We start from the raw sequence: 21,002 nt of genomic DNA, 5'->3' as shown, positions 1-21,002 counted from the left end.
TGTGAACTGCAATTCAGCATCTCTCGGTTTCCTTTTCACTCTCCAGCTCTCTGCTATTTGACCTGATTAAACAGCCAAGGGGTAGCCAGACTTCTATATGCTAACGATGTCTCTGGACTCTATGTGATTTCGTGCGTTTTCGCCCAATCTGAGTCTCCCTGTGCTCGGTGGAAGCCTGAGTTCGCAGAAGTCTTAGTTTCTTCAGGGGTTCACTAGACTCTAAGCAGCCGCAGACTGGGGAAGCCTCCAGTCACGTCTGAACATTCACTTGCAGATTCTTTTCACCTCCTATCTTAGTCCAGAAAGGTGACGCCTGGATTCGCAGAGCCATTCCCGGAGGGGACTCTAGCAACACCTACAATTGTCAGGCTCTAACAATTTCTGCCTAGTTACTGGCTTCCCTAGTTGCGTTTCCTAAAGTTGCCTCAAATCTTCCCCAGCCTTCTGCCTAAAAGGTGCCAGGTCTCACTTCGTTCCCAAGCTGGTCGTGTCAGATCTTCGAAATCGTCGACAGTGGAGAACGGTGGTCGTAGGGGACCGTGCAGAGTGACCACCTGTGAATTACGTAACAAAAAACCATGGCTGAGACATTCCAGGGGGAAGGGAGTTGCTGTCCTGGACTCTCCCGTTCTCAGAAACCGACCGAGGAAGGTGGGTGAGATAAAGAAAACACTTCGGGAACAAGAAAATTGAACAGCTGCAGAACCCAGAGCATTTTTAGCAAAGAGTGGAGCACAGTAGTAATTTCTTGGAGGAAACTGCAGCCTTCCAACTTTTTGCACTGTAACCCAGTGGTGTACCCGGGACTCGGGGGTTAAAAACCGTGATATACAAAGCCCAAAGCTAATGAATGGGATTCAACGTTTTTGTTGGCATTATGTAAATATTCTTGTCCAGGAGCGCAAACTCTGCGGTTATTTAGTAAAGTAGGGACTCAAACTAAGCGAGATTGCTCTCCCATGTATCTCCACTAGTCCCTATTTGAGAGGGCGCTACTAACACGGTACTGCCCCTTTAAGACCTGCTCGCTCTCGGGCTCTACAAAAGGGAGTGACCTCTGGGCTTTGACAGCTCCCCTAATAACTACCACCACGCAGGCTCCGCCCACTTGGCGACCAGCCGCGCCGATTGGCCGGCAGGCCGGTATCCCGTGCTCTGATTGGCCTGCCGCTTCCCCTGAGCGAACCTTTAGAACTCTGAGACAGACAATATTCTGTTACATTGTAGCAAAATGGCGACTGTCATTCACAACCCCCTGAAAGCGTAAGTAAGACTAAAAAATGTACATATTCCGCGTGGTTTCAATATGAAAAAAAGGCGCCTTGCGGAGCGCAGCCGGCGCTCGGCTCTCGCAGACGCCTCCCGCTGCGCCCGGGCTCCTCTTTTCTTCCTGCTCTTACTTCTTCATCTTTTTTCCTCCCAGCGCGCAGAAATGTCAGGAGATGCAATTAACAAAAAGAAAATTGTTAAATTTGTGTTCTGCTTAATTGGCTGACCCGGACCGGGAGGGAGCACAGAGCAGCCGGCGCCGGCTCCGGAGCTGCGGGGGTCGTGTGCAGCCCGGGTCTTCACGGTCCCCGGAGTCCCCTGCCTCTCCCGGCGCCGCGCGGGGCTGGCTGAGTCCGGCCAGAGCGCGGGGCAGGGGCCGCGTCCTGCGCTCTGCTATGCCCTGCGCTCCAAGCCGGAGCTTCCCCGGCCCCGCTGCTTGTCCACCCGGGCGGGCAGACCGACCGCAGCGGTGCGGAGTTTTGCAGGGCGTTCGCTCTGCCTTCCGAGCTCTCCCAGGGAGTTTGTGTAAACCTTCCGGAGTTGGGAGGACAGCGCGCGGAGCGGCGGGTCCCGGGAGTCCTGGGGCCCAGGTGCTTGCCCCGGGCTTTTCCACTCCGGCAGCCGGGGATCAGGCAGGCGCTCCGGGCGGTCGCCGGTGTGTCTGTGTATTTGTAGGCTAACTGGCTCTAGTAAATTAACGATCTGGGTTAACTTGAGGTTGATATGGAGACGGGGAAACTGCAGGTCTTATTAATGGTGTGCTCGCCTGCTCTGGGTGAAAAGCTGAGGCGGCGGAGGCGGCGGTGTAGGGCTCTGGCGACAGCGAGGGGCAGGTGCCTCCCGGAGACTTTGAGCGGACAGAGGGGGGCGGGCTGCGCAAGGACTCGCGGGGGCCGGTTCCGATCGGAGCTGCCTGCCTGCCCGTCTTCCTTCCTTCCTTCCTTCCTTCCTTCCTTCCTTCCTTCCTTCCTTCCTTCCTTCCTTCCTTCCTTCCTTCCAGTCGGTGGACTGAATATGAAGCCGCCAAGTCTGCGGGTGATCGCGGAGCTGGGGGTGGCCTGGGAAAACTAGTGTGGCTCTCAAGGGGCGCTATTGGCAGGGATGTTGGCAGAGGGTGGATCCTTGGGAATCGCGGCGCGGCGTGGGCACCGGGTGGGTGCCGAGTGTACTAGGACTTCACCGCCCTGATGAAAGCCTCTGGGAGTCGGAGGGTGCGCGTGGGTGTTTAGTACCAATTCTTCCCGGTCTGTGTCAGTGGTCGATCTTGGCTTTTAACTGCGCGCTACAGCGTCCTAACCCCTGGCTCCGGGAGTTGAAAACACCGTTCGCTTTAGGGAGCAGCAGGGCGGCGGCGAGTGTGTGTGTGTGTGTGTGTGTGTGTGTGTGTGTGTGTGTGTGTGTGTGTGTGTGTGATTCCTAGTGCCAAGAAACGCGTAGGGAGAACCCGCTGCGTTTGCACCAGCCAACAACCAGGAATAGGGCAGGGATGTCCCAGATCTCGGAGTTTCCACGAGATATTGCGGTAAAGACAGGGGCTGAGCTTGATGCGAGTTCCTGGCTCCGGTTCCCGCTCGGAAGCTCAGCTACTTTGCACTCGCGACAGCGTTTAACCTGAGAGGGAAAAAAAAATGTTTTATGGCAGAATAAATGGGCGTAACTTCGCCGCGTCCTCGCCGACTCCCGCCACCACACCGCTGGTGCCGGGAGTTTCTCCAAAACCCACACAGCTGATTTGCAATTTCCTCATTTCCAGTCGAAATCACGTAGCCGAGCTGATGCTGCTTGGTAAACTCATGTCTGAGAGATCTATTTGCTATGTGTACGGGGTTCCTCATTGGGAAAGCGGCATCCTTGGTGCCCGGGAGCGGGCTTACGCTCGGGCGCGCGCAGGAGCTCCACGCTCCAGGGTTCCCCAGATCTTTTCACTTTTTTTTTTTTTTTTTGACACAGAAGCGTGCGTGTATTGGAAATTGTGGGGAGAAGGAACAGAGAAGCTAGAAGGTGGCCAATCTCGGTTGATAGAATTAGTTCTGAATTATCCTTGTATTCCTTAATAATTGGAAACACTTGCCGTGGGATGCATTTGTAACTCCGTCTTGGCTCACGCACAGGGGCGCTCACCCACAACACCCCTGCCTGCCCTTTCCTCAGAGGAAGTCCAGTGGTCACTTATAATTAGCCATCCCCTTTTGCATCCCATCCTCTTCCCCTGAGGACTAAGGGTGTAAACAATAACCCCAATCAGCCAAGCTTTTTGCACCCTGGACATTTTCAAAACTCCGCACGCAGGAGCACACACACACATCGTTACTGGGAGACCGAGGCCATCTGCTTTTATCATTATCATTATTTTAAAAACAACTTGTTTAATAAAACATCCTATACATTTCATTTGTTTTTAGAAGTTGCTGATCAGGAAACAAAACACACGTGAATAAATTATGCATGGGCTAAATTAGAACAAAGCAGAGCAACGCATCCAGCCGAAGGGATGGATGGGGGCGCAGGGAGGAGGAGGAAGAGTGAGGGGAATGGTTTGGAGAGCTTACGTGTTTATCCTTGTGTGCCCCTCCTGACAATGAACTGGAGCGCCAAGCCACATTAGCATTTTCTCCGTGTGCAAGCGCGCTCTCTCTCTCGTCTTAAAAGGCAACATCACGGACGCCCCCTACAGAAACTGGTCACACAAAGATTTCCTCTTGAGCCTGGGGATAAGTAGCAGTAGTAACGGTGTTGGGAAGAAGCCAGCTCAGGTTTCTTTCATGCCACCCCGTGTAGGGCTGTGCCTTAGACTCTGGGTCCCTTTTCATCTTGCTAGCTTTTTTCCATGTGGGGGCATTCAATAATTCAACTCGCTGGATGACTACATGGCTCAACTTGAATCTCTGCTTTGCGTGGGGTTGGGGGTGTCTTCTGTAGGGTCCCAAGTGCCCGAAAACAGCCTTTCTTGGTAGCTTGCCTTTCTTCCTGGCTGTCTTTGATCTCCCCTCAACTCCCTTTTTCTTCCTGGTTGCTTTCACCCCTTCCTCTCTGAAGCTGACAGTCTGGCTTCTCCATTCCAGCCTTTAACTTCTTGTTACTGCCCAACAGGGTGTTAGCCGCAGAAACAGGAGCTGCCAGGTCAGATTAGATCAGAAAGGAACGCAGCAGGTGGCCCCACAGCCAAGCAGTCACATCTGGACAAATGGAATTCAGAGACACTGACAGACACATATGATGTGTAAATGTGAGTTGCCTGCTATTTAAATTAGCAGCTACACCCTGTCCTCTGAGTGCAGCTCGTCAGAGACCTCCTCAACTCCTGTATACCCAGGAAGTGAACAGGGATAGATTTGATAAAGGCATGGGTGTAAGTTACATGTTGTCGATTTCTGTATACTTGGGAAATAAAATGCTTAATTAAAAAAATTATTTATTTTAGGTGAGCACATGCTTTTACTCCCAGCACTGGGGAGGCGGAGTTGGTGTCCAGCCTAGTCTACATAGTGAGTTCTGGGCAGCCAGAGCTGCATAGAGAGACCCTATTAAAACAAAGATACTATTTTATGTGTGTGTGTCTTGAGTGGGTGTGGTGCTGGAACAAGTCTATGTGCGTGCAAGCGTGTGTGTGTGTGTGTGTGTGTGTGTGTGTTTGTGGTTAGAGGACAACCTTTGGTTGGAGTGGTTTCTTCCACCATGTGTGGTCCGGGGATTGAACTCTGTTCAGGCGTAGAGCAGACACTCTAACTTATGTTTTTATTGTAAGATCTCACTATACTAGCGCAGGGTGCTCACCTTCCCCCATGTCTGCCAACAACACTTTAAGCAGCACAATCTCACAGTAACTTATCAAAACTCTGCTGGTAGCACTTAACTGGGAATGCCTGCCACCTTCTGCCAGACTTGATAATGTACATATGTATCTATTTTTATAACTCCGGGCTCAGAGACGGAATAAATGCTATCGTCACTTCATTATTCTAGTTAGGGCTGTAATGCTTTAATTGTTTGATTATAGACAACCAGAAAGCTAAACTATTTAGTCATGCTTATAACGATGATTCCTTGTACACAGTTGCCTTGAAGCTTCACTTTGTAAAGAGTTACTCCAGCTTGGAGGTACTTTGCTTTATTATTAAGGACGTAACTCTAAGAGGAGGAAATGTTTACTTGATCAGTATTCAACATGGCTCATGTGTACAGATGATGTGGTCAGGTCTTTATCTCTCTGTCCATTCTTTGATGTGGATGCGTGTGGGGCACGTGAAGGTTAGAAGCCAGACCTTACTCTTGCTGAGAGAGCCAGTTTAATTATCAGAGAGGAAGGGCCAGGGGGCCACATTCCTGGTCCTAATCTTGTCTTGGCTATTTTGATTGGGGAAGGGGTGGTGAGTAGGGATGAAGCAGAGAACAGTGGGGTTGGGGGCTTTGTGAATTTGTGGCCTTTTATGGACACCATTCTAGTCCTTGATGGAAAAGGACCCTTGAAGCCAACAGATGCTTGACCACTACCATTTCTCTCGGCTTTAGTCATCAGTGTAAAAATAAACAGGGGGGTGGGGGGAGAGTAAAAAGCACCGGTGGTTCTTCCAGAGGACCCGAGTTTGGTTCCTAGCACCTACATAGAGCATCCAAGCTCGAGGGATTTGACACCCTTACACACACACACACACACACACACACACACACACACACACGCACACAGATAAAGTAAATCCTTATTTATTTGTCTGTTTGTTTGTTTATTGGTTTTAAGAGACGGTTTCTCTGTATAGCCTTGGCGTCCTGGAGCTCATTCTATAGCCCAGTCTGGCCTCAAGCTAGCAGATCTACCTGCCTCTGACTTTCTGAGTGCTGGCATTAAAGGCGAGCATCAAAATCTGGCAAAGTAAAACAAATCTTAAAAGCCCTGAAGTCTCCAAACTTCATTAGTGCGCACATTATTTTTTATTTTTATTATATTTTAACTACTTGTTATTATTATTCTGAGATGTCCATATCCACACAGGAAGTCAGTTTCTGTCAGAATCCAAGGGGAGGCATCGTCACAGGGTAAAATCCTTGAAGACAGTCCAGTCTGCAAACCTCCTGGGGGACATCCCAGATCCACAAAACAACAGGGATTCCATGGTGATCGAGTTGGGGTGTTTACATCGTCCTTTGACTCCTTGGAAGCATGCAGGTAGTTGAATTTGGATTTGTCCACAAAAAGCTGTGATATCTCTACATCCTCTCAGAGCAGCGCCAAACACTGAATGCATGGTCATCACAATTTGTTTTGAGCACACCCCCACCCCCATCCCCCCCAAAATAGAAACTGAGGCTGATACCCATCTTTCAAAGTGCAGCCCTGTTGGTGGAAGCTGGATCATAAAAAGTCCCCCCCACCCCCCCAACCAGGGGCCTGTTTATTATACCAACCTCAGCAAAGTAACTTTCGCGGTTTTTGAGTGTTTTGAAAGTCACTCGAAGGCCAAAATGTAGCCAAGTGTGGCAAACCTCAGGCCAAAAAAAATCCCACAGGCACCGAATTTTCTTTTCCTTCCCTGCTGTGACTCTCCAATGCCTGTCTTATATAAGCATTACCCTATTTTAAATAGTCTTTAAGTATGAAGGTATTTAACAAGGAAAGACAAAAGAGTGGCCTTGGGGGTAGGGAGGAGAGGATGGGTGAGTGGATCAAGCTACTGTGTGGTCTGGAAGTCCAGAGATGATTGTTTAACTTCAGAAGAGCCCCCACAGGATGAACGGTTTCCAGCCTGCAAGTTTTCGTAGCTTGCCGGAGTGACTGGGAAGGGGTGGGGTGTGGTGGTGTTTGTGTGATTTGTTTTTCTTATTGGTCAGGTTACTGGTGTTTCACAGTCTGTCAGACCATATGGATGAACAGAGCTAGCCTCGTAAAACTGTCACCAAGAGAAGGTTTTCTTGAAGCCTGTGATTTGCATTAGAGTTTTAAAAGCCAGAGTTAGGAGGTGTTGCTGGGGGAGGACAGGGGCTAGAGAAGTTAGAGTGTGGAGAATGTCTGAGTTGCATGTTTGTGAACAGTTAGAGAGGGGGGGGAGGGGGGGAGGAGTGAGTGAGTGAGGAAGAGAGAGAGAGAGAGAGAGAGAGAGAGAGAGAGAGAGAGAGAAAGAGGGGTTAGGTGGCAGGGGGAGAGAAGGGGAAGAGGATATGAGGTTGGGGCTCTGTGGAGACTGGGAAGGTTCAGACTTAGCATCCCTAGTAGGGGATTCAGATAGTTCTCATAGAGTCTCCAGCACTCAGGGGCTGAGGTGAGAGGACAGTAGTGACCACATAATTCTGCTCTAAGTATCCCCTCTATCCCTTCCCTCCCGATGAGTCACAAACCCAGGGACTGTGCTCACCTCAGGATGCGGTGAAATGAGGTAGGTTGTTCTTGTCATTCTTACTCTTCTTGACGACCTGCTGTTTGTAGTACCCATGGCTGAACTCTCTATCAGGAAACCTTTCTTGTTCTCACCCTTTCCTCACCACCATGGCAGCCTGTCTCACATGCTGTCTCTTTTCCACGGTGACCATAGCAGCTTTGCTGACTTTGGAGTAAGGTGAGGAGAACAGGCTCTGGCATACTATACCTTTTCGGGGTTTCCTATTCCTTTATGAGGAGGAGGTGCCCTTGATTTCGTAATTCCCTGATCAAAAATGTCCTGGCAGTTGCCTGGGTATGGTGGCACACATCTTTAATCCCAGTAACCTGGGAGGCAGAAGCAGGGAGGTCTCTGTAAATTCTAGGCCAGCCTGGTTTACACAGTGAATTTCAGGACAGCCGAGGCTACATAGTGAGATCCTATCTCAAAATAATCCCTCCCAGTCCCCAGCATATGAAACCAGACCAAACCAAAACTCAAACAAAATTGTGGTCAATTTTGGTGGGAAGGACAGTTAGTGCTTAGGCTCGTTTCTAAGGTGTTGCTCTGGAGCGGAGTTGTAAGACCTGGAGGCCCTCATGTTGCTTCACTCCTTGGGGTCCGGCCTTGCCATGTAGGGCTCCCACTTAGGGTTCTATCATGATGGAAACATCCTATCCCTTCTCAGAACCTGCGGCTGAGGACCAGGTAACCAGGCTGTTCAAATGTGGGCTTTTCTTTTGGTCATGCAACCAGAGAAAGGAAGGTCGGGTGGGAGACCAGTTTGTCTATTTTGCTATTAGAAGCACTCAGATAATGTTTCCAGATGTGAAAAGTACTGGAATTACAGAGAACGCTTTCCTTCTCCAATCTACCCCTCCCACCCCGCGCCCACGTAAACATTGGTGCTGTAGCCCATTTCTGAGTACTCATCTAGGATGTGTGAAGCCTTGGGTTTGCCTCTTGAGTTTAGAGAGGAGGGACCCAAGCCTTCAGCTGACCCTCTGCCTTTCATCTAAGTCATATTGTTTGACGGTGGCACCCAGCTCAAATGACATGGAGGTAAAGGTCTTGCTTCCTTCTCATTCGCACAGCCACAAGACCCTGGTTGCTAAGTGACCTGAAGCCTGTGGGCCTGTACTGATGTCTCACTGAGCTCCCTCTAGTGCAGCTTGTGTTACTGCTGTGTAGGGAGGGGCAGGCATCCAACAGACACCCAGGAACTGGCTCATACCTGTGTGGGCATCAGCACGCAGATTGGAATTTCATTGTCTTTCCTTTATTGACGTTGTAGACTCCACCGGGGGATTATTACCGGGCTTTTCTGTAGTTGAAATCTCCCTTGGCAATTTTCTGCAAGCCTAAAGGAGGAAGAAGGGCTCGCAGGACTTATCAGCCATTTTGCAGACGCCAGCATGTAAATTCTAAGTCTTAAGCCGAAGGAAAAGTGACGTAGTTGATCTTCAGGAGACAGACGCCCCTTTTACATTTTAAAACCTTTGATAAGATAGGCGTGGTAGAAAACACACCATCTTAGCAGGGTGGCAGTGGCACACTCTTTTCATTCAAGTACTTGGGAGGCAGAGGATGGCAGATCTCTGAGTTCCAGGACAGCCAGGGCTATACAGAGAACCTCTGTCCTGAAAAAAAAACCAAAAAACAAAAAAACCCTAAACAACAACAACAGCAGTAACAACAACAAAAACACCATTTTTAAGGCATTACAGTTCAGTGGCATTAAATACATTTTAACAATATTTATTGCATATGGGGGCACATACACATACATACACATACATATACACATGCCCTGGTATGCCATTTGCTTATGGAGGTCAGAGGGCAACTTGTGAGTCACTTCTCTTTGTCTACCGTGTGGGTCCCAAAGATTGAATTCAGGTAGTCAGGCTTGGCAGCAAGCACGTGTATTTGCTTAGCCATCTTGCCAGCCCACATTAAATACACTGATAATTATTGGCCAGCCATTTCTAGAACTTTTTCAGCACGCCGAACAAAACTTTATGTGTCCTCATTAAACACCTTTCTGGGCTGGGTTCTAGCTCAGTGGTAGGTAGAGCAGGGGCTTGTATGGGCAAGGCCCTCGATTCAGCCTTCAGCACCAGACAATAATCATTCCTTCCTTATACCCTGCTTCCCAGGAGCTAGAAGTGTCCTTTTGCTCTCTGCCTAAGGATTCCATATGAATGGAAACTTGCTCTGTTTGCCCTTTCGTGTCTGGCTTATGTCACTCTGCTCAATGTCTTGGGCGCCATCCCCGTTGCAGTGGGCGTATATCAGACCTGCATTCCTTTTTATGGCTGTTGTATGGACGGGCTACACTCTGTTTATCCATTTATCTGCTACTGCACACTCGAGCCATTCCCGTTCTTGGCTGTTGCAAATAAAGCTGCTATGAACATTTTTGTGTTAGTAACCGCTCCAGGCCCTGTGCTCAGTTCTTATGGGTAGAGGCGTGGATTGCCTTTATTTTCGGACTTTTTACAAATCAGAGGCTGCAGTTCTAGCTGGTACAGGCTGTCCTGCCCCCCAACCCCATTATAACAATGATAATAATGTTACAGAACTCGGCAACCCCATTGTAATAATGATAACAATGTTACAGAACTCAGCCTCCTCCCTACCCCTTCTCTAGGTATTAGCACTACTGTCTGGGAAGTGGTAAATGCCCAGGAATCTGGGAATCTGGAGACTCACCTCTCCCATTCCTAGTTCTAGGCATGGCCCCTTGTGCCACCTTTGCTGTGAGGGTAAGAATTCCTTGAGGAAATCTGTCCCCATGGAGAGGGAGGGAGCACCTGGGATGACAGGACAGATTGGTGGCTCGCTTGGGAGTTCAAGGCCAGCCAGGGCTGCAGAGTGAGACTCTGTCTCAAACACAACAGAGGAAAGTAAAGTTACAACACAGGTCTAAAGATGGAGCTCAGTTGGTTGGTTAACACATGAAGCCCCGAGTTTGAACTCTAGCACTGCATGAATGAGGCATGGTAGCGCTTGCCTATGATCCTAGCACGGGGGAAGCAGAAGCAGGGGGTTAGAAGCTCAAGGCTTTCCTCAGCTAGTGACTTAGAAATAAGCTGAAGATACACCAGATATTTTATCTAAGCATGCACGCACGCACGCATGAACACACACTCATACACATATACTGAAAAAACCCAGGAAATAAACAAACAAAAACTGAGCCTGTTTTTGCACAAGGGGAGAGCCTATTTATTTATTCTTCTCCTGCCCAAGCCCCTGTTTATCCTTCAGAGGCCCAAGTGAAATAAAACTTTTCAGAAAGGGGAAACTCCAAGTATAAGGCATTCCCGGGAGAGCTGAATGTCCCTGTCAGGTATCGAGTCCTTCTCAAGAGTCAAGGATAACCTAATGCATTAGATGTGTGTCCGTGTTGCTGGGGATCAAACCCAAGTTCTGGTCCATGCTGGGGGAGTTTTCTGTTGAGCCACACACCCAGCATGCTTTCTTTGAGACCACCTCTTACCAGCTATCTCCTGCCTGCCTCCTGAGTAACTGGGGTCAGAGGTCTGACCCATCATGGTTGGTCTATTAAACATTATCCAAAAGACACGTCACTGACGTCATATCTAATCTTTGTCTTTAATACAAATCTTGCTCATCAAACTGTGACTCAGTAGTCCCGGGAGCTCAGACAGCTTTCACGTGGTCTAGATTTGAAGTGGGCACGAAGATGAGGTCAAGAGAAAGTCCCATTTCACCTTGGGAGTCCGGAGCTGAGCTCATCCACAGGACCAGTAGCTATGGGAAGGGCAGTGGGTAGAGGGAAACACATGGGCGGGCTTGGGTCCTCAGCTAAGCTCTTGGTCCTTTCACCAAGGCTGGAGTCTGCATCCGCTGGTGAACAAGGAAGGCAAACGGTTGCTTTAGGAGGCATTGTAAAAGGACATCTTACTTATAGAAAACTGGACATGAAAGCTCACGATGGGCTTGAATCATTACGTTACGCATTGGTTTCTAGCATTGGAGAGGCTGCACATACAATCTCAAAGCAAGCTTCAAGGGCAGTGCACTAAGCACAAAGCCGTCCCCGCTGCCATCATACTTGCAATGACTTTCCTTGGATCACCGTTGAGTTGAGCCCAGTGGGAATGGTCTCACTGGAGTCAACTTAGGAGCGTCCTTCATCTTGTCCTGGTTACAGCCAAACGGCCTTCCCGTCTGCACCTACAGGTCATGTACTTTCAGAAGGACCTCTAGTTTCTGTTTCAGCTTCTAGAGTCTGACTCTTGGGTGCTAAGTGCCTGGGAAACAGGAGGCTGACTGTCCTCTCCCAGGAAAACCCCTGTCATTGGGGTAGGGGTGGGGTGGTGAGAGAGGGAAGCAACTGCTGCTGGAGATGGGGCGGGGGCAGGGTGGCTGGGACATTGGGAGTGGAGAGAATATATTCTCTCTTGCTAATTATTTTCCCCGAGGACTTAGCCAGTGCAGAACCATCTATTATCGTGGGAGCGCTCTACGGTGGTTCTGCCTGTGATGAATGCTAAGTGGAAACAAGCAAGAAAAATTAACAGGCGGCCGCTTCTGTCCACCTAATTAAAATGCATATCCAAATGCATAAGCCCTTATGTTTCCCCAACGCACCCCCCCCTTCCGATCCAAACTCTGTGGAGGAGAAAAACACTTCCCCCAATCATTTTCTTGGATTATGTTTTCATCAGGGAAAGACTAAGGGTTTCCCTCGGAATCCAGAAGGGTTCCATATTCTAACCGTTAAAAAGTTGCTGGTCTATGGACTCCAACTGGGCTTGAAAATTTCTGAGTATTATAAAAAAAAATCCCCAAATTTTATTTGACTGCAGAGATAAAGGACTCAAGGGGGAGAGAGAGGAGAGAGAGAGAGAGAGAGAGAGAGAGAGAGAGCGAGAGAGCGAGAGAGCGAGCATTTTCTGCTGACTTTAGTTTTGGGTTAAAAGTCTAGCCTGGATTAGTAATGAGAAGTTTGAAAGTCTCTTCTGTCTTCGCTTTCTGTCTTTCCTAGTCCTCATTTCTGTCTGTGTTTGTGTTTTTTCCTCTCTGGGTGCTGCGTGCCACAAACCCTTACGAAATCCCAAGCTTTTGTAGAAAGGTTTCCCAAGACAATGTTTTATCTGCCGTTGCATTTGGGGACAGTATCGGAAATGCCCCAAGTGTCTTTGAAATCAAACAATACTTCTCCATCCGTAAGGAGCGTCCCCTAGTCCCTTCGCTCAGCCCATCATTCATTCTCTCTCTCTCTCTCTCTCTCTCTCTCTCTCTCTCTCTCTCTAGAACAACTTTATTCAGCAGTCATAAAATATTTAATAAAACATGAAACTTCAGTCCCCGTGTTCCGTTCACCGTCGCAGGCGTCTCCTGGCAGGGCCCCCTCCCCAGCCCCTGTCTGCCCTCCACAGCAGCCCCAGCTGTTCATTTATCAGGGCTGGCCGGCTCAGCAGTGCATGGAGATTGCTTTTAATTAACTCTCTTCATTTTTCCCAATCTTCAGGGAGCAGCAGCCATTTAATGATTTTAATATTTTATCTAGATTTATATCCCCTTATTCGTTGTTGTTTGACTTGCGCATTTGCTCTTCCTGAATAGCTTTTAGATGGGTCTGTTTATTTGCCCCTGACCCCCCTACCCCCAAGACCTTTCCTCAAGACGGGAGGATGGGATCCAGAGCAAGTCCACTTCAGTGGTGGGTCCTGTGATGGTTTGGACCATAGACTTTGCCTTCTAAGCTCAAGTTTCACTTGACTCTTAGATGTCAGAGCTTACGAGCTTTTCATTAAAAAGAAAGAAAGAAAGCAAAGTCAAAAACAGCAGAGCGGAAAAGAGAAGAAGAAATTCTGTGTCACGGAAGGTGAGGTCCTTTGGCTCTTGGGCTTTCTCTGAAGGTGTAAGGTAGTGAGGTGGCTCACTCCTGGGGTTCACTTTGGGTTACAGTCTGAGGTTCATCATCCCACCCACCATGGTGTTGTGTATAGTCCAGTGATTTTTATTCTTAAAATAATAGATGGGGCCAGGCGTGGGGGCGCACACCGTTAGCTCTAGTACTCAGGAGGCAGAGGCAGGTAGAGCTCTATGAATTCCAGGCCCAGCCAAGACTACATAGTGAGACCTTGTCTCAAACAAAACAAAACACCAAAAAGCAAACCATCCAAGCAGCCAGACAATAACAAAAATCCCCAATCAAACAACAACAACAACAACAACAACAACAACAACAACAACAACTATTCTTACTGTGGAGCCCTGTCTGGGCTCAGGGGATCCTGCCTCAGCTTCTCTGTGGCTGGGACTAAGTGTGTGTGCCATCATATCTGGAATAGTACATTCTTGCTGCTGCTAAGGGCGCTTGGCTTGAGAGCAGACTGAGATCAGTTCAGCCCGGTCTTCATGTCATGGGCTGCTTCTTTATTTAGGCATGGCTGGGATCAGCTGAGCGACTTCTTGGCAGATTAATTGCCGTGCGATCTGAAGAAGGAGTTGAAGAGCAACTATCGCTTTCTGCCTGCTACTGTGTAGTGGTGGGCAAACATGCAGCTATATCCACCCAGCTTCCTGGCTCCCCCTCCCAGCCTCCTTTGCACCGAGGGGTGTGTACCTTCGTCCAATACCTCCACAGAGGTCTGGCAGGCAGGCTTGAGTGCAGGCTAGTTTTTAGAACCAGTGTGGCCACAAAATGCCCTTTTGACACCGGGGGTTGGTGATATGTCTTTGGGGTTACCTGTTGCTAGGCAACTGCTAGCTAAAGTTTGAACTTGATCTGGGGATTGCAGTGAATTGCCCTCGGTGACTTATATCTACATTTAGGGACTTTGATTTGCAGTATTGGCCCAGGCAACAAGAGGCTGGGAAGACATTCTTTTTTTTTGTAGCCTAAGGTTTTTAAAAGGCCAGGCTAGAGCCTGATGCCTGGTTTGTATACACAGATGTTTATTTTGGTGAGGGAAATGGTCTTTCCTTCCTATCCCCTTATATTGGAGTGTACCTCTGCTCTCTATAGTTCTTTTGCCAGTCCTCAAACCCTACCTACCTTTTACAGGTCAGGAACCCAGCTATGTGCAAGAGACAGCGAGGGGGAAAGCGGTTCTCAACGCTGTGGCCGGGTGTTCACACCACTCAGTGTTTGCTGGGTATATTCTGTTGTCCTTGAATCTCTAGAAAACTGCAGATCAGCCCCCTTGGAATAGATGTACCCGAGTATGGACCTCTACATGTGGATTTAAGGGGCTCAGAGCCTTCGATGAATACATCCGTGGATACCCTGCAGATGTCCGGGCTCTTGGGCGACAGTCTCCACAGGAGAGATGTGGGTCAGTTTCTCTTCTCCCTCAGCTTCATAAGGGCTGGGATTATAGGTGTGCATCACTACACCTGACTGAATGGATGCTCTGAATCCCCGTGTGAAGGCAGCCCCCCTCCCCATCCTCTGCCATCTCAATAGGCTTCTTACGGCTGTTGTATATCAGTAAATGGTCTTCTAGCCCCAGCCTACTTCCAGATGCACTGTTTGCTTGATCCCTCCAGGCAGCTCAAGGGCTCCCTTTCCCCACTGTAGTCCTTGCTGACCCTTAGAGGGTGGTGCTATCCACAGTGGCCTTTGGCCCCCTCAGTCCTGCACATGTCTTTCCTCCTTCCATCATGGAGATCCTCTACTGTGGCTGGTTACAGCAAAAGGCTCAGGAAGGCAGTGACTGGCTGTGCTTTTCTGTCCCTAGGTCCTAGCCTAGCTGTCACTTGGTGAATTGCTGAGTGAATGAAGCCCGGAGGTAGGCTGTCTTTAGAATTGACTTGTTCTCATTGTCTGCTTTAACGGCCCGCATTCGGGAAAGGCAGTGGAATTCTCTTTACACATTCTTTAATTTCAGATGTCAGGAATCAGACACAGGCTTCGATGTGCTGACGTGTGGGAGGCATGGCTGCATGTCTGAGCCGTGTCATTTGTAGTAGTAGATAGATGTGAACAGCTTGGCTTTCTACTTTAGTGGGGTATTCTGTTTAGTTTTGTGGGGTTTTTTTGGTGTTTTCTTTCTTTCTTTTTTCCCTTTTCAAGACAGCGTTTCTCTGTGTAGCCTTGGCTGTCCTGGAACTCGCTCTGTAGGTCTAGTTGGTCTCAAACGTAGAGTGCAGGGCGTAAAGGTGTTCACCACCACAGCCATGGCTCTATACTGGGCTATTAAGATTGACAAAAGTAGAAGGCAGAAAACCTTTAATGGTTAAAGCTAAGGTTGAACTCTGAAGAGAGTTCACTGTTCTATCATGCTCTGGAGATGGCGTCAGTCCAGCCATAGGGTACTGATATCTTTGACAGTGCACTTGCCTGGATGGGATAATCTCCAGTGACTTGATGTCCTACATGTCCAGTGCTGGGTTGGACAATGAGCTGGAAAGGGCGTTCCAGGGTCCTAAGAGCACCTCTGTCTTACATTAGGAGAGATGCTGACTTGAGAGATGTTGTAACCCTTGCAGACCTTCTCCAGATCCTTTCTTTCATGTGGAAGAAGGACTTCTGGGAAATCTCATCCTCGTGTCTGGAGGAAGATGAAGATCTGAGGAGGAGGCAGACTCTAGGAGTTAAAATGTTTAGTCCGGATCCGGGTTTTCTGGACCTCCTCACCTAACCCTTCAATGCACAAGGCTAGAAAGCACATAGACCCAAAATGCAGGCTGCAGGGACAGAACTGTGCAAAGATACCTGTCACCTCCCAAAGGTCGAGCTGCACTAGCACCTGTGCTTGGAGGAAGCTCTACTCCAGCACAAAGCCAGTGGGAAAGGGGCACACGGGGCTGCCCCCTCCCTAGTACTCATTTCCTTTCTGGGCAGCCATCCCAGTATAACAGATACTTACACATATTCTGTCTCCATTTTATCTAATCACACTTGTCTCTGGGGAGTGGGGAACTGGTTTGGACCACTCCATTTTAGGTCAGTGATGTGCAAGGTTAGTTGGGATGGACACTGATCTATGAAATTCGGGAAGTTCTTCAAGCTCTCTGGCCAAGCGCCTACTAGAGGTATTGTTTGCCTTCCCAGACAGTAGAGATCCCAGCCAGTATCAGGGGAAGAAATGGAGTCTAGCTGGTTTATGAGTCTAACTTTTGGAGCCTTTCTGAGACCTAGTTAGATCTTAGAGCAATAGAACTCTTGTTTTCTTAGTTTATGATCTGCCAAGATGAGAGGACCCAATAGTCCTGGCCCCTCGTCCAGTGATCATTCATTCTTGGCCTTTATCTGTCCAGAATGACTTCACTTTACAGGGAAATGCAGACCCATAGAAGCTCTGATGGATGGGATTGTTTTACTATTGCCCAGGGCTGCCCCAAGTGCCCGTCTCCTGAGTTACCCAGACGGACTGCTCTACATGCTGCAGAGCACAGGAAAGCACCCACCCCTCTCTCTAAGACCCAGAGCTGGCAGTCTTGGGCAGCCCCATCTCCTAGCATCTCTCCTCAGGGCTCTGCTTCCTGCAGCTTCTCAAATCCTCAGGAAGAAAAATCCCACCAGTAACCCGTTGACTTTTCTTTTGCCTTCTGTTTCTTATTTCATTCCCGACTCAGAGCTAAGCTGCCCCAAGGCCCTCTGAGCCACAGATCGAGGAATAATCCACTTACTGCTTCATGCCAAGGTTTACACCTCCAGCCTAGGCTTCCCTCGGACCCCTCCTCCCTTCTCCATTCCGCTTTCTTCTTTGCTCTGTGGCTAGCATTGCCATCTGAAAGAATTAAAGGGGCACAAAAGGGAGGAAAGGGTACACCACCTTTGTCTTTTCTGATGGTCTGCTGGAACTATGAGTGGGAGGGGGAAGTGAGGAGAAACAGATAAACTTAGAGAAAGCAGAGAGAAGCTGCAGGAGTGAGAGGCTAGAGGTTGTTCCAGGCCAGGAGAGGCCTGTGTATTTTTTTTTTTTCTTGTTGTTGTTGGTTTTTTTTGTTGGTTTTTTGTTTTTGTTTTTAATAAAACAAAACCAAAACTCTATCTTTTTAAATTTTTAAATATTCTTTTTAGACAAGGTCTTACTTATGTAGCCTTGGCTGGTCTGGAATTACAATGTATACCAGGCGGGCCTTGAACTCATAGAGATCCACTTTCTATTGTGCCAACCCCCAACTGCTGGGGTCAAAGGCGTGTGCCACCAAACCCAGCATATCATTTTTTTTTCTTTTTTTCGGAGCTGGGGACCGAACCCAGGGCCTTGCGCTTGCTAGTCAAGCGCTCTACCGCTGAGCTAAATCCCCAACCCCCCAGCATATCATTTTTAAAATCAAATTTGTGCTTTGATGGTTTTACACACACATATATAATGTGCTCTGATCACTCACCCAATCCTTTCCCCCCTTCCCCTCCCCTGGCTCACTCTGGTGACCCCTTCCAACAAGCCCCTCGTCCTGTTTTCATGACTTTTTGTCTTGTTTTGTGACCAACTGAGCATGAATTTGAGCTACTCACCAGAACACGGAGACTCAGCAGTGGCTACACCATGGAGGGCAAGGACTCCCCTCCTCCAGCATCCACTGACAGCCGCCTGTGCCTTAGGGAATGGTCTCTGCAGGCATAAGCTTGAAGGTTGATGGGTGTCTATGGCTTTCCACCCTGAACTGGCTCATCTAGTGTACCTCAGAAACAAAGCATTGCTGGACCTGGTTAGTACTTTATGGAAGAGAAGGGAGAGCTGTGGGGGAGATAAGGAGAGATAAAGAGGAGGTGGCCTCCCATCTGCCATTAGGAGGACGCTGGGAACTGGGCAGGCTCCATAGACAGTGAGACTGAAGGCATCACACGGGAAAGAAAGATGAATGAAGATTTTCAAAGCATTTGCGTGACTCTAACGAGGACCCCCTTTCTGGAACAGGGAAGATGAGGTGAGAAGGAACATGGGAAAGACAGAAAAATGTGGGGTGTGTATGTTCAGAAGGTAGTGGGGACTCTTCCTTATGCCAGGCTCTAGGCGTGCATCTGCTTGGAACAGTTCCTGGAAAGCACTCAAACATAGCTATGGGATACTGGCATGGAAGGCTATAATTCCTGGTCTTCCCTCCAGAGAGACGGACTGCCTCCTTCCAACTACTCGCAGAAGGGTTAAACTAGACCCAGGTCCTGGGTTCCTTTGTTATGGGGTCTTTTTAAAAAGCAAGTTTGGAACGGCATTTGTGTGTGTGTTTATGTGTGTGTACACTCATGTACTACAGCTTGCCTGTATGTGTGTGTATTTATGTGTGTGTACACTCATGTACTACAGCTTGCGTGTATGTGTGTGTGTTTATGTGTGTGTACACTCATGTACTACAGCTTGCGTGTATGTGTGTGTGTTTATGTGTGTGTACACTCATGTACTACAGCTTGCCTGTAGAGGACTTTGTGGGGGTTGGGTTCTTTTGCTCTGCCATGTGGGTCCTGGGGATTGAGCCCAGGCCGTCAGTCTTGGTAAATCCATTTTCCCCGCTGAGCTGTCTTTCCTGCCCATGTTATGCATTCGGAGTATTTTCCAGGGTGACTTTCAGGGGAAGCAGAGATTAACAAAATGTACCTGCAAGCCTACCCTGGTGTGAGCCCTCAGGCCCTCTGGATTTGGGGTAGTCCTGTCTAGATGCAGAAATAATCTTGCTACAGAGGGCTGAGCTTGAGGGGCAGAGCCCCGCCAAGCAGTGGATTAGAGTTGGATTGGAGCCAGATATGGTCATGCAGACCTTTAATCTCAACACTCAGGAGGCAGAGGCGGGCCAGCCTGATCTAAACAGGAGCTCAGGGACAGCCAGGGCTACACAGGGAAACCCTCTCTCAAAAAATAAAGTGCTGGGCAGTGATGGTGCACACTTCTAATCCCAGTAGAGGCAGCAGATCTCTGTGTTCGAGGCCAACCTGGTCTACAGAGCAAGTTCCAGGATGGCCAGGGCTACACAGAGAAACCCTGTCTTGAGGAAAATGGTTAAATATCTCCCTCTTTTGTAGTTTTAGTCTTTGCTTTTATTATTTTTAATAAGACAAAGTCTCATGTAACCACTCTGACCTTCATGGATCTTCCTCCCAGTTGCTAGGATTACAGGTGTGCGCCACCGTGTCCAGCTATTGATGAGCTAGGTATTTAATACCTACAAATGGTATTAATAAATATACTATACAGACCTAACCCAGGGCTGTGGGTGGGGTTAATTGTACTTGTCTAGCTTGTATGAATCCCTGGGTTCTGTCTCCAGCACATAAACCAACTGCATTCCCATAATTCCAGCAGTCCAGAACTCCAAGGTCATCCTAGGCTATACAGTGAATTTGAGGCCAGCTTGGGCTACACGAACTATATCTCAGTCAATCAATCCAGCATAGAGACGTGAACCCTCTATCTTCAAGCCTGGTGTCAAGGGTGAGTTTTTATGGCTCAGATAGAAGAACAGGGCTAAAGGTGGTACCTCCCCAACCCCAGCCAAGCACCTTCAGCCATCCGTCCACTTGCATTCCAGCTACATCATCCTTCAGATAGCTGGTTTTCAGGCAGAGCCTTGTCTTATGCACAGGGAGGGCTCTTTGTAAGCTTAGATATGGAGTCAGACCCAGGGGAGCAGCTGTTATGTGAACTGTAGCTTGGGCTCGGGCTTAAGGGCCAGAGCCTGGGTTCAAATCTGACCTTTATGACTGAAGGCTGGTTTTCTAATCTCTGGGACTCAGTTTCCTCATCTGTGGAGTGTGATTGATCTGGCTTGATAGCGTTGGTGGAAGACTGGAGGGTCCTTAGAACAGCTGACACATGTCACCTTGGGCTGGATGTTGGCAATGCTCTGTTTTCCTCTTTAAGATGGAAAGCCACACTAGTTGACATCCTCACTACGTTATGCATATTGGAATTTTAAAAGGAATGGAACGTGTAGGAGAAATTATAATTTTACTGGAATTTCTAGAATTCCATTATAACATGGTGGTGGTGGTGGTGGTGATGATGATGGTGGTGGTGGTGGTGGTGATGGTGGTGACGGTGGTGTCAGTGGTGTCGGTGATGATGATGATGATGATGATGATGATGATGATGATGATGATCATGATTGACTAGGTCAGACCAGGCTTGTCTCTGACTCTATAGAGTTGAGACTGACCTTGAACTCTTGAACTTCCAACCTCTACCTCCTGCTTCTCCCTCTAGTGTGCTAAGATTATAGGTGGAGGACAGTATGTCTGATTAGTATTATCATTAATTTTTTTTTACTAGAATAAACTAGAAGAGAGTTTGAGGAAGATTTATCGCCATTATTTACATACTAGCTAATTGCTGTTGATATTGGGTCCCTGTGGAAAAGAACACGAATTTCACAGACCCTGACAACAGCTCATAGAGAAGCAGTGACCCTGGTTGACTGCCTGGGCTCCTACATCCAGCGTCTATGCATCCTGTGACT

The 21,002-nt window shown here is 48.5% G+C and overlaps 1 protein-coding gene across 4 annotated transcripts in view; it reads left to right on the top strand.

Annotated features, from left to right (window-relative positions):
- The first annotated feature begins 1,176 nt into the window (after nucleotides 1-1,176).
- Dpf3 (double PHD fingers 3) overlaps nucleotides 1,177-21,002 on the top strand; it is a 274,033-nt gene continuing 254,207 nt past the window's right edge. For 2 of the 4 annotated variants that reach the window (XM_032908089.1, XM_032908087.1), the window contains exon 1: nucleotides 1,178-1,263. In XM_032908089.1, coding sequence (XP_032763980.1) covers nucleotides 1,232-1,263 — 32 coding nt within the window. In that variant the 5' untranslated portion in view covers nucleotides 1,178-1,231. Of the gene's footprint in view, nucleotides 1,264-2,286; nucleotides 2,305-21,002 lie in introns of those variants that run through there. The other 2 variants (XM_032908086.1, XM_032908088.1) reach the window with 2 other exon arrangements.

This window comes from Rattus rattus, chromosome 7 (genome assembly GCF_011064425.1).
Source record: "Rattus rattus isolate New Zealand chromosome 7, Rrattus_CSIRO_v1, whole genome shotgun sequence".
In the NCBI taxonomy this organism is placed as follows: domain Eukaryota; kingdom Metazoa; phylum Chordata; class Mammalia; order Rodentia; family Muridae; genus Rattus; species Rattus rattus.
Note: the sequence above shows the minus strand (reverse complement) of the source record. Positions and strands in the feature narration are given on the sequence as shown.